The sequence below is a fragment of the Eptesicus fuscus genome, chromosome 1 (genome assembly GCF_027574615.1).
Source record: "Eptesicus fuscus isolate TK198812 chromosome 1, DD_ASM_mEF_20220401, whole genome shotgun sequence".
Lineage (NCBI taxonomy): Eukaryota > Metazoa > Chordata > Mammalia > Chiroptera > Vespertilionidae > Eptesicus > Eptesicus fuscus.
This window is the reverse complement of record NC_072473.1, coordinates 14,843,218-14,857,766: the sequence shown is the minus strand read 5'-3', so window position 1 is coordinate 14,857,766 and position 14,549 is coordinate 14,843,218. Positions and strand designations below refer to the sequence as shown.

General features: G+C 38.4%; 1 protein-coding gene and 1 non-coding gene across 2 annotated transcripts; both read right to left on the bottom strand.

Moving 5' to 3' along the window:
- Positions 1-1,356: 1,356 nt before the first annotated feature.
- On the bottom strand, positions 1,357-14,099 carry EIF2S3 (eukaryotic translation initiation factor 2 subunit gamma). The gene is made up of 12 exons (XM_054720781.1): positions 14,001-14,099; positions 13,441-13,504; positions 12,070-12,197; positions 11,862-11,983; positions 10,932-11,026; positions 9,408-9,566; positions 8,076-8,210; positions 6,620-6,714; positions 5,683-5,827; positions 4,211-4,380; positions 3,408-3,580; positions 1,357-1,730 (listed from the first exon to the last, which is right to left on the bottom strand). Exons 1-12 carry the CDS (start codon positions 14,067-14,069, stop codon positions 1,667-1,669), a joined length of 1,419 nt encoding a protein of 472 aa, XP_054576756.1. The 5' UTR covers positions 14,070-14,099; the 3' UTR covers positions 1,357-1,666.
- LOC114234074 (small nucleolar RNA SNORA11) lies at positions 10,509-10,637 on the bottom strand. The gene has a single exon (XR_003620265.2). It is a non-coding gene; the product is annotated as a small nucleolar RNA SNORA11 (small nucleolar RNA).
- Positions 14,100-14,549: the final 450 nt, after the last annotated feature.

The following is a 14,549-nucleotide window of genomic DNA, read 5'->3' as shown; positions in this document are numbered from 1 at the left end:
TAGAATCTCATAAGGCCTTGGAAGATCTTATATAGAAGCACCTGGTGTAACAGTATTTGCAATGGGAGAAGGCTGTTGGATTTCAGGTGTCAACCAACAATTACAGGATTTCATAGGGAGAGGGTGAGAACTTCTGACTCTAGTTTCCTGTATTCTAGTCCAGGAAAGGGGGGGCGGCGGAGGAGGGTGCCCACAGTAACCAGTACTCATGCTCTAAAGCATGTCAAACTCGTGGCCCAAAACTATTTTTGTGGCCCAGCCAATATAATGGTATGTAAGAAACGTTTTAAAAAAATTTTGTAACTTGCCCTAGCTGGTTTGTCTCAGTGGATAGAACGTCAGCCTGCGGGTCCTAAGTTCGATTCCGGTCATGGGCACATGCCTGGGTTGGGGGCTTCATCCCCAGTGTCAATGCAGGAGACAGCCAATCAATAATTCTTTCGCCGAAGCCGGTTTGGCTCAGTGGATAGAGCGTCGGTATGCGGACTGAAGGGTCCCAGGTTCGATTCTGGTCAGGGGCATGTACCTTGGTTGCGGGCACAACCCCAGTGCGGGGTGTGCAGGAGGCAGCTGATCGATGTTTTCTCTCATCGATGTTTCTAACTCTCTATCCCTCTCTCTTCCTCTCTGTAGAAAACCAATAAAATACACTAAAAAAAATAATTCTCTTTCCCTCTCCCTTCCTCTCTGAAATCAATATATATGTATTTTTTTAATTATAACTTAATTTTTACAATATCCTGTTATACATAATTTTTAATAACTACAACATTCGATGACTGATTACTATAATCCTGTTGCATTCATTTCCCTTACACGCCTTACGCGCAGGCACACCATTTCTCTAATACTAGCAGTGAATATTTTAGCAGCCGATGGCCACGCCATTAGTCTTGGACTGACTTGTTTGGTGTGAACAGGAAATATTTCACTTTCGGAGAACAAGAAAAATAGGTTTATCTGTGTTACGCTTATTAATTTGTCTTAATTCAGTGTCTGGTAAGTTAATGTTCAAGAAAAATATTAGTTTTTATTAAAATGTTCTATTATTTTATGTTATCGATGACTCATTTATTTCAGCCCTTTGTATTGAAAATGGAAGCTTTTGTTTTTTTGCGGCCCACATAAACTTAAACCTTGTTTATTTGGCCCGTGTCAGCCTTTGAGTTTGACATGCTTGCTCTAAAGGATAATTTTATTTGAACCTATTCATTTCTTTTACTCAAAATTGTGAAGATAAAGCAACATAAAGTATGAGGCAAAGGGAAGCTAGTCTTCAAAAATTTGTATCTCCAAGTTTTTACTGATGTAATAATCCTTTCAAGCCCGAAGCTACTCAAAGATGAATCATGAAAATAAGAAGAAAAAATTTATTTCAAATAGGTTCGGTGGTACATGTGCTACGGCAAAAGCTAATTGTAGCAGTTTCATTTCAAACCAGCAGTGATATGTAATTTAGACATTATTTGGGAATGAGTAGTTTCTAAGAGAATCAATCCAATAATTTTTACATTTATTGTAGACCCTAATTTCAGTACTAGAGAGGTTATATTTGCATCACCAAAAAATGAGAATAATTGCTACTAAGGTGAAATTCACTCCCCAGCACTACTTTGAAAATATATCGCTAATTTGGTAATAGAAAATCTGATTTGATCCAAATTCTTCAGTCATCATCTACTGTTGGCTTGATTGTCACTCCTCTTCTTATTTGACCCCAACCAATTAAACTGCAAAATGAAAATAAAAGAAACTGTGAGTTTTGGGCTATTTCATTATTACCACACAATCATTTGACATAACTGGTTTTACCTGCCTATCTGCTCAATCAGAATGTCTCCAAAACCTGCTCCTCCATAAAGCTCACACTATCATCTTAGATTCTTAGACCCAGACAGATGGACTCTAGTCAGAATGAATGACAGAAGAAAAAAAAATTGCTACTATAAATATGCTCATCTTCACTCTATCAAAACACACCTACTCCTTCAGAACTGCCAAGAGCCTTCCCATCCACCCAAGGAACCATGCTCTTACAAAACCCCTCACTCTGATTAAAAATCCCATTCTCTATCCTTTTCTCCATTCACAGCACCTCAGCATATCACAATGGCTTTAGCATTACCTTAGATGGTAAAGGAAATTAAACTAAAGGACTAAATAGTCTATTATTGGCAGATTACTCTCAACAGCAGAGGGACCTCTGCTCCCTCTTCCAATGTCTGCTCTATTAAGTGACTAAGTTGGATTGCTAACTCAACTGTAGCTTCTAGAACAAAATCCACCTCCATGGTGGATTTTAACATGGGTTAAAACCACAATTCTAAAGAATGTAAGAATCACCCAGCCAGCGTGGCTCAGTGGTTGAGCATCGACCCAGGAATCAAGAGGTTACTGGTTTGATTCCCAATCAGGGCACATGCCTAGGTTATGGGCTCAATCCCCAGTAGGGGGCGTGCAGGAGGCAGCCAATCAATGATTCTCATCATTGATGTTTTCTCTCTCTTTCCCTTTCCTTTCCTCTCTGAACTCAATAAAAAAAAATATTTAAAAAATGTTAAGAATCATTCAGATGCTCTCATTTCTTTGAACAATTTTAATGATTCTCTAAGGAGACATCACCACCTATAAGTATTCCAGCCAAGAATATAAAACCTGAATCTAATCTTAGGAAACATCAGATAAACCCAAATTGAGGAAGAGTCTATAAAGTAACTAGCTTGTATTCTTCAAAGCTGTCAATGCTAAGACAATGAAAGGTTAAGGAAGTTCCAGATTAGAGATCAAAAAGACATGAAAACTAAATGCACTGAAAGGACATAGAGGACAATATTGGGACAAGCAATAAAACTGGAATATGGACTGTAGATTTTATTATTTTATCAATGTTAAACTTTTTTTTCTTTTTAATGTTAAACCTCTTTACATGGTTATATAAGAGAATATCTTTGTTTTTAGGAAATATACAAAGTATTATGAGATCAAGGGGCATGGTTATAAACAACCCAATCCTCAAATGGTTCAGAAAAAAAGTTTATTCATATATATAAATATATATGCACACACACAAGTAATATAGGAGTTGTGTGTGCAACTCTTGTAATTTTCCTATTATGTCTGAATTTATTTCCAAATGAAAGTTTTAAAAAGCCAAAGACAAGGGAAATACTGAAGTAAATTCATTGGTTTTTGATATGTGTCCATCACAAATCAGGGCTGGAAATACAGATTACAAAGTCATCCAAATAAATACAGTTTAGAGCTAAAGCCACAATAACTGTTGTATTCTAGGAAAAGTGTACGTGAAAGAGTGTGTGTGCACGCGCACGAGCGCGCGCACCACCAAGGATCTAAGAAAATTAACCGTGTCTTCTTTATTAGATAGTGACAAAGGCTAAGACACTTACCGCCAGTGTTTCTCAACTCTTCGACTAAGGGCAATTTTTTCTCCTACTTCTGTGCACACAGGATTAGTCAAAACAATTTTGCCCAAATCGGCCTTGACTGCACTAACTCTTCCTCCAGTCGACAGGGATCCTATGTTCACCATGAGCACTTCATTCTTAGACAACTTTTGCACCTAGGAAAATAAAAATAAACCCCAATATCAAAAAAATGTGTTCCAAAACTTATTTTCTGACATCCCTGCCAACAACAGATGTCAGCAACTTTCCATCTCTACCAGCATAATCTTGAAACTTAAAAAGAAAAATCAAATGATGCCCTAGCCAGTTTGGCTCAGTGGATAGACAGTGGGCCCGGGTTTGATTCCAGTCAAGGATGCCCTGGCTGGTTTGGCTCAGTGGATAGTGTCAGCCTATGATTCCAGTCAAGGGCACATGCCTCAGTTGCAGGCTCGATCTCTAGCCCTGGCTGAGACATGTGCGCGAGACAACGAGTCCACTGGAGGACACACCGATGTTTTCTTCTGTCTCTCCCCCTCCCTTCCACTCTCTCTAAAAATCGATGGGAAAATATCCTGGGGTGAAGATTAACAAGAAAATAAGGAAAATGGGTAACAGGACTATATCATTGTCACGACATACTTTTCCGTTTTGTTTGGTTTCACTTTAAACGGACTGCCATATTAAAATTCTCCATTTTCAAGAAGTCAAATTTACTTTTTTTTTTTAAATCCCATGTTAACTGTAAATCTGGTCTTTACATCACTGTCACTTTTTTTGAAACAGGAATTATGGAAAGCACTTACTTTTGCAGCTTTTTTGTCTCCTTCAGTGCGTACACCTAGAAGGCGTCTAAGCAGGAAATAGGAGATTTCCAATTCTGTGAAGATCTCAGGTAAAGCTCCAACTGCACCAAGTACTTGCCCCACCATTCTGTCAGCCCGGCACAAAGTGGGGTCAATTTTGGTTCCAACTCCTGATAGGAAATAAGATATATCCTATATAATAAAGAGCTAATATGCTAATTAGACCAAACAGCCAAACAACCTTCCGGACAAAGTAGGGTCTGCGAGGGCCGAGCCCTTGCACGAATTTCATGCATTGGGCCTCTAGTTTGTGTGTTTGTGTGTGTGTGTGTGTGTGTGTGTACGTTCCAACTTTTTTCCCTACAAAGCTGTTTATCCCAAAACGTACTCAAACAAGTACAGCACACACCTATACATTTTAATACTTAGATTTTCATAGTCACATAACAGCCACATAGGTTTGACAAAAAAATCCATTTTTTCTGAAGAAACAGAATTGTAAACTCCCAGGTTAGTTGTGTATTTGAAATCAGAAAGACCCTCTTTACTTAAATTCTAAACAAAAGACAAAGAGATAATAGACTAACTAAAAAATGAATCTATCCTGCCGAAACCAGTTTGGCTCAGTGGATAGAGCATCAGCCTGCGGACTGAAAGGTCCCAGGTTCGATTCCGGTCAAGGGCATGTACCTTGGTTGCAGGCACATCCCCAGTACGGGGGTGTGCAGGAGGCAGCTGATCGATGTTTCTAACTCTCTATCTCTCTCCCTTCCTCTCTGTAAAAAAAATCAATAAAATGTATATTTTTTTAAATAAAAATAAATAAATAATGAATCTATCCTTAATGAAGGCTAAAAAGATACAAAATTCATGGGTAGTGTGAAGAATATCTGCCTGCCATTTCTCCCCTAGGCAGGTCAAAAAGATAGCTTGAAGATTTCATATGATTCCTAGGATCCACTTCAAAATGTTTTAGCAGTGTACCTTTTGAGTAGGAGAGGAACAGAGATATAAAGAGGAAGCAAGATTGGGAGAATATTGGTAATTTGTTGAAGCTGGGTGGTGGTCAAATGCGTTATCTCTCCCCCCTCCCTCTCCCTTTCCTCCTCTCTAGAATTAACGAACATATCCTGGGGTGAGAATTAAAAAAAGGAGTATCTATAAAATATCTTTTTGAGTAATCCATTTCCCATGAAAAGTGCCATGAATATCCACAAATAAAAACGTATGGATGTGCCCTGGCTGGTGTGGCTTAGTTGGTTGGGTGTCATCCCATATACTGGAAAGTCCTCAGTTCAATTCTCAGTCAGTTGGGGCACATGCCCAGGTTGTGAGCTCGATCCCCAATGGGGGGCATGCAGGAGGCAGCCAATTGATGTTTCCCTCTCTCACATTCATGTTTTTCTCTCTCTCTCTCCCCTCTCCCTTCCTGCCTCTCAAAAATAACATAGGGATGAGAGGAAAATCCTTACCAATGAGACCCCCTGGAGCAGCGTACTGAAGATCATTATGTTCCGCAAACAGTGATACAATTTTGGAAAAGATTGGTTTACACATGAGTTTTCCTTCACTATCTTTGGAAACAATACCAGGTCTGACTTCTATCTCCTGTCCCACCTGTAAAAAAAATAAATAATTAGAATTACTGCATTTAGAATTAGGGACAACACAATTCCCATTTACATATAAGAAGTCCTAACAGAAAGACCACAAAACTGAAAAGGCAATCCTTTTTCTATTTCAAAGATCACAACAATAAAAAAAAGTAGAAAAGATCTCCCAAACCAGAACCATCCAACTGTTTCGACATCCAGCTACCACATAAGCCTATCTCCACAAAAAATGTGGAGTACTAAAAGACATCTATATCAAGTACTAGGCACCAAGAAAAACATTTTTGCCCTGGACGGACGGGTAGCACAGTTGGTTAGTGTTGTCCCAATATGCCAAGGTTGCGGGTTTGATCCCCAATAAGAGCACATACAAGAAGCAACCAATACATAAATAAGTAGAAAAAATTGATCTCTCTCTCAAATCAATAAATTCTTTTAAAAAGAGTTTCATGTCTTTAGAAAAAAATATATTTTTTTTAATTTAAAATATCCATATACTGTTTTCCTGATTAAGACCAAGGAAGTACATGATTTCCTAACCACTTTGCTGTACATCTGAAACATACAGAATAATACTGAATGTAAACTGTAATTGAAAAAAAAAAAACACACCTAAAAAGACCAGGGGAAAACAAACAAAGCAAAATCATAACCAGTAGACTTTTGGTGGTGAGCACACAATGGAGTATACAGATGTTGTATTATAAAGTTGTAAATACCTGAAATTTAAATAATGTTATTAACCAATTTACCCCAATTAAACAAACAAACACTCAACCACCAAAACCCAACTTACCTTTAACACCCCTTTGAGAATACTACCACCAGCTACACCCCCTTTAAGGTCATCAACTTCACAGCCAGGTTTGTTGACATCAAAGGACCTAATAACTAAAAAGAAAACAAATTAAAGCCGAGTCTGTACACTTTAATTTTACATGAAATATTATTTTCTAAGTTAACTTTCCTAAAATAGTACACACATAAGATTTACACCATAGGGGTGAGTTTGTGACAAAATCTGACATTATTACTCCAACTAAGTTTATTGCAGTCTTATGAAAAAGTGGAAATAATGTAAAAGTTCACTGACAGGAGGCATTTTATGATCCATCAATACTAGGGATTGCCATGCAGCCATTAAAGAATGTAGAACCATATGTACTGATCTGGAAGGACACTATTAAGGGAAAAAAAAAACTGGTTACTAAAATCACACACACAGTATGATCCCACTTCCACAAAGAAAAACTAAAACTAAATACATGATGATATGAGCAAAGAGAGGTATGGGAATAATATATGCCAACTGTTTCACTTTGGTTACTTCAGGGCTAAGGGGCTAGAAGTGGGAGGCAGGGAGATTATGGACTTTTTTCTTTTCTTTATATACCTCTATACAACTTCTGAAATAAAAATTGAGTTTTAAAACTATAAAACAACTCTAGGACTATATAACCTGCCCTTAGGTCCTGAGAGCAGTGTCTCTTAACAATGGGTACGCATCACAATCACCCAAGGGAAGAGAACACTTCCCATAACACACAGGTGGACCCTGGGTGAAGGCCTAACAGGGCTCAAATGTGTTTTGAAAAGGCTCCTACATCTCTGTAAAAATCACAAGCTTAGCCCTAGCTGGTTTGGCTCAATAGATAAGAGCATAGACCAGCAAACTGAAGGGTCCTGGGTTCAATTTCGGTCAAGGGCACATGGCTGGATTGTGGGCTCGATCCCCAGTAGGGGGCGTGCAGTAGGCAGCTGATCAATGATTTTCTCTCATCATTGATATATCTCTCTCCCTTCCTCTCTGAAATCAATGAAAGGAAGAAATCACAAGTTTTGATGATCAAATTATAGCAATACTGATATTTTAAACTTAAATAAAAGTGAAAGGGACATGAAAATCTTCATTAATGGTACAATGAAATAATCTGTGTGAGAGTTCTAATATTCTGTTCTTTATTACAACATAATTCCATAGAGAATACGGTGTTATTCCATCTCAATCACGTAACATATATACAAAAAGGTTACATTTCTTCTGCATTCAGGACTCTGGCCCTGATCCAGTAATGCAATCTAGCATTGCCAATATGCTCTCAAAACTCAACAATTTAAAAAAATTTTTCAATGGAGATTTTAATTTATTATTACCTCTGCAGAAATAGGAAATAGTAATAAATACTCTTAAGGGGGAATCACCAATGTAGAAAAGATCCAATTAAGAGTTAAAGACAAATCCTATCACTTACCAATAAGTCGGGGTTCTGAAGTAAAATCTCTCGGCGGTACTGGGATTTTCTTTACTATGTACTCACAGACAACTTCAATATTGTATTTCAGCTGAGCAGAAATTGGAATAATAGGAGCACCTTCTGCTACTGTACCTATATGACAAAATTCAGAAAAATCAGAATTCAATTTTACAAAATTTGTTCTATACATGTTACAGGAAACTGTTAAGAAACAGATGCCTACACATTCCCACACAAGTGCCAGCAACCAGTAGAAAGTGATAATTTTGTTTAGAAAGGTGGCAGTATTCTGTTTGCTTTTACTCCTGAAAATGGATACTATTCCCTTTAAGAGAAAAATGTTAACATATATTTAACATACTAAGATGATAAAACTGTTTAAAGGAATAAAATACTAACACTCCTGGGAAAGAACATTTTACTAGTTGAAAGATTTCTAGTAACATGTAATTAGCTTTCCAATAAATGTCAAAATTATAGACTCTTTGCTAATCAAAGACTACTGCACATATTAATATTTGCTCCTTATTAATTATATGTCAAACAGGGTGTTCAAAGAAATGGAACAAACAGAATTAATTTTAATCAATATGACTTATTCTTTTACATTATGATAGAACTGGGTTCTGTGCAAAGTCAACCTTTCTAACAAGAAAAACAAGGCTGAGAGAGAATCGAATGTCAACAATAAGATGTATTATGTCTTCCCTAATATGAAGAACACTAGCTGGTAGAGAAAGGGATGATGAAGTTTAAATAAATGATTGTCAGTTCCAATTCTCCAAGTAGCTACTGAGTAAGAATAGTTTAAGACCTATTTTTTAAGTGCTTTGTTCATTTTATTATCACTGAGGATTTTTATATTTATTTTTTAAAATATTTTTTTATTGATTTCAGAGAGGAAGGGAGAGGGAAGAGATAGAAACATCAATGATGAGAATCATTGATCAGCTGCCTCCTCCATGCCCCATACTGGGGGTCGAGCCCACAATCCTGGCATGTGCCCTTAACCAGAATTGAACCCAGGACTCTTCAATCCCCAGGCTGATGCTCTATCCACTGAGCCAAACCAGCTAGGGCTCACTGAGGATTTTTATTAAACTGGTAGTTTCCAGAATACAACTTCACTTCTAACTTTCAACCAGCAAAAATATATTTTAGTCTATTCATTCAGAAACATCGATTTCACCAGTGGTAGGTAGAGAAAAAGAAGGCTTAATACCCCTAAGCTTACCCTGTTTTATATCATCTATTAAGCTAACATCTGGTACCTGGATTAACTAGCTCTCCAAATGATCCATAGATGTATTAGATATTACGGCTTCTTACCTTGTACAAATGCAAGGATCTGTTCATATTGTTCTTTAGCCTGGCTTTCTTTCACCAAATCAATTTTATTTTGTAAAATCAAAATATGCTTCAGTTTCATGATTTCTATAGCAGCCAGGTGTTCAGAAGTCTGAGGCTGAGGGCAAGACTCATTACCAGCTAAATGACAAAGAATAAAATAGATGCATGAGAATTAGCTAGAAATTATTTGTCAGAAGAGGCAAATTCATGAGAAAGAAAGCAGATTAGTGGTTGCCAGGAGCTGGACTGGGAGAGAATAGAGTGACTGTTTAATGGGCATCGGGCTTTCTTTTGGGGTAATGAAGATGTTCTGGATCTAGATAGTGATGATGCTTGTACAACATTGTCAGTGTACTTAATGTCACCAAATTGTACACTTTAAATGGCTAAAATGGTAAGTTTTATGTTATGTATATTTTGTTAGCTGGCATGTGATAAAGGAAACATTTGAATGTTTGGCTCCCACTGCTGGTCCTAAGCAAGGAGTTTGGAATCAACAAGTTTGGCATCTCAGGGTCTGCCCTGAACAAATTTTGCTTAGGCATAAAGCTCTATCTAGTATTAGAAATGTTCCGGCCTAGTCAAGCTCCCGAGAGGCAGAGTAATTAAGAGGGAAAAGACACTTTTTTTTTAAAGTTTTTTTTAAAATATATTTTATTGATTTTTTACAGAGAGGAAGGGAGAGGGATAGAGAGTTAGAAACATCGATGAGAGAGAAACATCCATCAGCTGCCTCTTGCACACCCCCCACTGGGGATGTGCCCGCAACCAAGGCACATGCCCTTGACTGGAATCGAACCCGGGACCCTTCAGTCCGCAGGCCGAGGCTCTATCCACTGAGCCAAACCGGTCAGGGCGAGGGAAAAGACACTTAATACAGGCTATGAATTTCAACTAATAGAGGTTATTCCCTAACAAAGAAAGGGAAGAACACTAATAGTAAAGATAACCAACAGTGTATTATAAAGAAATAGGCATGTTTTGTTGGGTACTCCAACAGTCATCCTCTCTATGCAGTAATGTACAGGTGTCCTATACTATATCCCTTGGCATACTTTTTTTCTTTTTCTTTTTTTTTTCATGTATAGGGCGTAATGTCACAGGAAAGTCATAGTATCCTGCCACCTGTGAAGAATAAGCCCAAGTTGCTGTTGGATGTGTTATTCACAGAGGAGCCATTCTTCAGGCGCTCTGCTCTCTTCACACCCATCTTGACATACTTTTAAAAATAAAAATAAGTTATATCATGTGATGTGTGGAAAATGAACTACTGACTTTTAAAAATATATAATACCATATGAATTCTATAGGCCCTAGGTCTATCTTGTTTAATATTTTGTGATAGCTGGTAGGCAGGGATGTCATCTAGTATTTCATATTAGTTTCCATTCATGTCACCCTTAGGTATGGATATGGCCTTTAAAGGCCTTAGTTCCCCTTTAAATATTTCATCTTGGATTTGCTCCACATTGATTTGTCCAAACCAATTCTGATATTACTTACCTATCAACAGAAGAGCTGCATCCATCACTGCGGCACCATTCAGCATAGTAGCCATCAAAATATCGTGGCCAGGACAGTCAACAAAGGAAACATGTCTACCAATGGAGAAATAACTATCAGTCCTAAGATCAATCAATGCTTCAAGATGCAAATTATAGATTTCACAAATTTAAACCACTTTAATGCAGAATATAAATACCACATATGAATATGGAACAAATATAAATATTTATTACTGCTATAAAGTCAAGTGGTTACAGGACTTGGTGTTTCTAGACCTTGGAAATAAGATTACCTACTCGCTGAGTCAAATCACTATAGATCATTACAAAGCAAATGAAATTAGCTATGTAATAACTAGAAATAACTGGAGACAGAAATTCCCAAATCCAATGAAAATAAATACAGTATGAAGTGTATATAGGGAATGTCACCTATTTGAAAGCTAACAGTGTTAACAGAATGGACATTGCCATCTGAAAAAATAATTTGCCAAAAATTTCTCTAGCACTTTCAAAAGCTGGAATTGGCCCGGCTTTTGATAAAAGAATAAATTCTCTGCCCGGCTGGTATGCCTCGAGTCTAGATCTATGAACCAGGAGGTCACGGTTCGATTCCTGGTCAGGGCACATGCCTGGGTTGTGGGCCATGCAGAAGGCAGCCGATCAATGATTCTCTCTCATCATTGATGTTCCTATCTCTTCCTTCTTCTCTTAAAATCAATACAAATATGTTTTTTTTTAAAAAGAATGGCTTTTTTCTTCCCCTAAGAATAGAAACAACTATTTAAAAACATAATATGTTAAAATAACAAAACCATTCAGCGGTTAGGCTCTCTGTTTAATATCCCGGTTAATATATTTCAAAGAGCTCCAACCACAAAACAATAAAATATAAAGTATAAAGTGTTTTTAGCACCAAAGAGGTCACCTGACTAATTTGAAGTTTCCTTTGGTCCCTGGAATGTCTGTAGGAAACTCATCAGGTGTGCTGCTTCCACAGGATCTGTAACATTCTGGCCGAGGACAACTTGGGTCATCAAGTTTATAAATCTAAGTTTCAATGAAAAGAAGATTCGGATTTGTTATCTGCACATTCCAATTAAAGTTGATGTCTAGTTCCACAGTACAGGGCTCACCTTAGCATTAGCATATCCAAGCTTGATTGTAATATTTCTTTCTAGCTCATTTTTGAACCTGACAGTGTGAACTCCAGAAATAGCTTTTACAACTGTGGATTTCCCATGAGCTACGTGGCCAATTGTACCTACAGACAAAATTCAAAAAATTAATTCACATGCACTCAATTGCACCAAATATTTTTGGCAAATAACAATGGACTAGAAAAACAAAGCCATAACTCATTATAAAATATCAATGTAAAACCAACAGTGGCTTCAATTTTTGCTCCTACATATTCTTTTTTAAAAAATATATTTTTATTGATTTCACAGAGGAAGGGAGAGGGAGACAGAAACATCAATGATGAGAGCCTCCCCCTCTCCCTTCCACTCTCTCTAAAACGTCAATGGAAAAAAATATCCTTGGGTAAGGATTAACAACAACAAAAAAAGCCATACTTAGCATACTAAAAATTATTCACCTCATGTTTTTAATCACAGGAAAAATTGCCTTCATTTAAAATAGACACTCAAGGCCCTGGCTGGGTAGCTCAGTTGGTTGGAGCATCATCGTAATACACCAAGGTTGTGGGTTCCATCTTGGTCAGGGTACATACAAGAAGCACCAATGAATGCATAAATAAGTGGAACAACAAATCGATGTTTCTCTCTCTCAAATCAATAAATAAAAATTTAAAAATAAAAATGCAGTAAAAATACGTATTGTGTATATTCAGAAATTTTCCAGTATTCCCAGAGTAAAATAAATAGGTATGATGAGCCTAACCAAAAGGAATCCATGAAAATAAGAAAACCCACGTTTAATTACAGTAATGTCAAGGATAGCATTTATCTTACAACTCTTTAATAGCCTGATGGTAGAGCCTTACTTTTTAACTAGGTTTTACTGTGCTGTTTGTACAGACTCTCAAATAGCCCAAATTTACACTCAGTCAACATAACTTCTCCTCTACAGTTGTAGGTGTCAATTAAGGAAAAAAAAAAAAACTCTACATAATAATAGCCTATATATCAAATAAAACTTTCAAAAACGCTCTGCCCTTGCAATAACCCTGTGTGACAAGTACAGCCACATTTTTATTTCTTACTTAAAGTGCTACATGACTACATACTGCCTTATGCTATTAAACTTCTCATATGTCTGTATTTTTTTCCTCACCTAGTCTGTAAGATAAGCATGGGTAACATGTGCTTCCCAAAGAAAACAAGGAGGTGCTTTACTCACAAGTGCTCAACGTCTGTTTGAATATCTGCAAACTTATATAATTCAGATAATCACACAAAGAGACAGAAATTCCCAAAGGGAGAGAAAAATCACTTGCTGGAGATCAAGCAACTCAGGTCTCCAAGAAGTTATTCTTATCTTACCTATATTAATTGTGGCTTGTCTGCTGATTACTTCGTGTGAAAGTGGCGTCAGTTTGGTAACATCCTGCAATCAAACATTTTACTTTTACTTTTAATCACTATACATAAAGCAAATCACAACTTTTTCCTTTGACTTTACACTTTACCTACAGTTCACCTCTATGCGAACAGCTCTCTTCTATAAGCAATCTTGTACTCGGCTGACTGGTAAGTTTTAAAAGTCCTTCTCATCGCTACCTAACACTACACTCCTCTGTTCTCTAGAGAAGATGGGGAGGCCCGAGGCGCCCAACCTTGACATTAGCACTGAGAACAAACTTTCAAAAGTGAAAAACTTAATGACATTTATGTCTCAGGATCTCGGCTCCCCCCCGCCGCCCCGCGCAGCCCAGCTCGCGGACTTGCCGAGATGCAGGTGGCGGCAGCGCGGCTCAGGACCTCCGGCTCCAGAGCTAACCACGCTCCTGCAGCCCGGCAATGCCTTGTCTCAACGCCACTCGGGAGGCCCTGTCTTTCCCACTCCCGAGTTCACTCCGCATCCTCCCAAATCGAAATCTTACCAAAGTGGCGAGATCTTGACGAGAAAGATGCGGCTGGCCGAGAGTCACGCCAGCCTCACCCCCCGCCATCTTGTCGGGAGAGGAAGGAAGTCGCCGCGGCAACCGCCAGACGAAACGCAGGGCGGGGGAGGAGGGGCGGAGCGAAGAAAGGAAAGCAGGCTAGGGCCCGGGCCGGGGAAAGGAGGACGACCGGTGCAGCAGGGCCTCATTACTTGGACTTCTTTCTGCTTGGGTTCATACACAACCTGCCGGCAGGATGACTAGAAAACACGAGGCAAAATTTGGGGGTCTATTCGTAGCGGACCTGTTGGTTATTTGTGCAGGCAAAGCTGAGGGCAGCCCCAAAAAAGGACCCTTGCTACGCGGGTGAAACTAACGGCGCGCGCGCTGGCTCTGGAGAAACTATTTCCGGTTTCCCGTGGGGGTGGCCGGAAGGGTTTCTCAGGACCTGGGAATCTTAGGTAGGATGTGAGGACAGACTGTGGGAACGTATTTTTTTACTGACTTCCGCAATGTAATAAGGCGAAGTCGGCTTGGGTCCCGCCCACC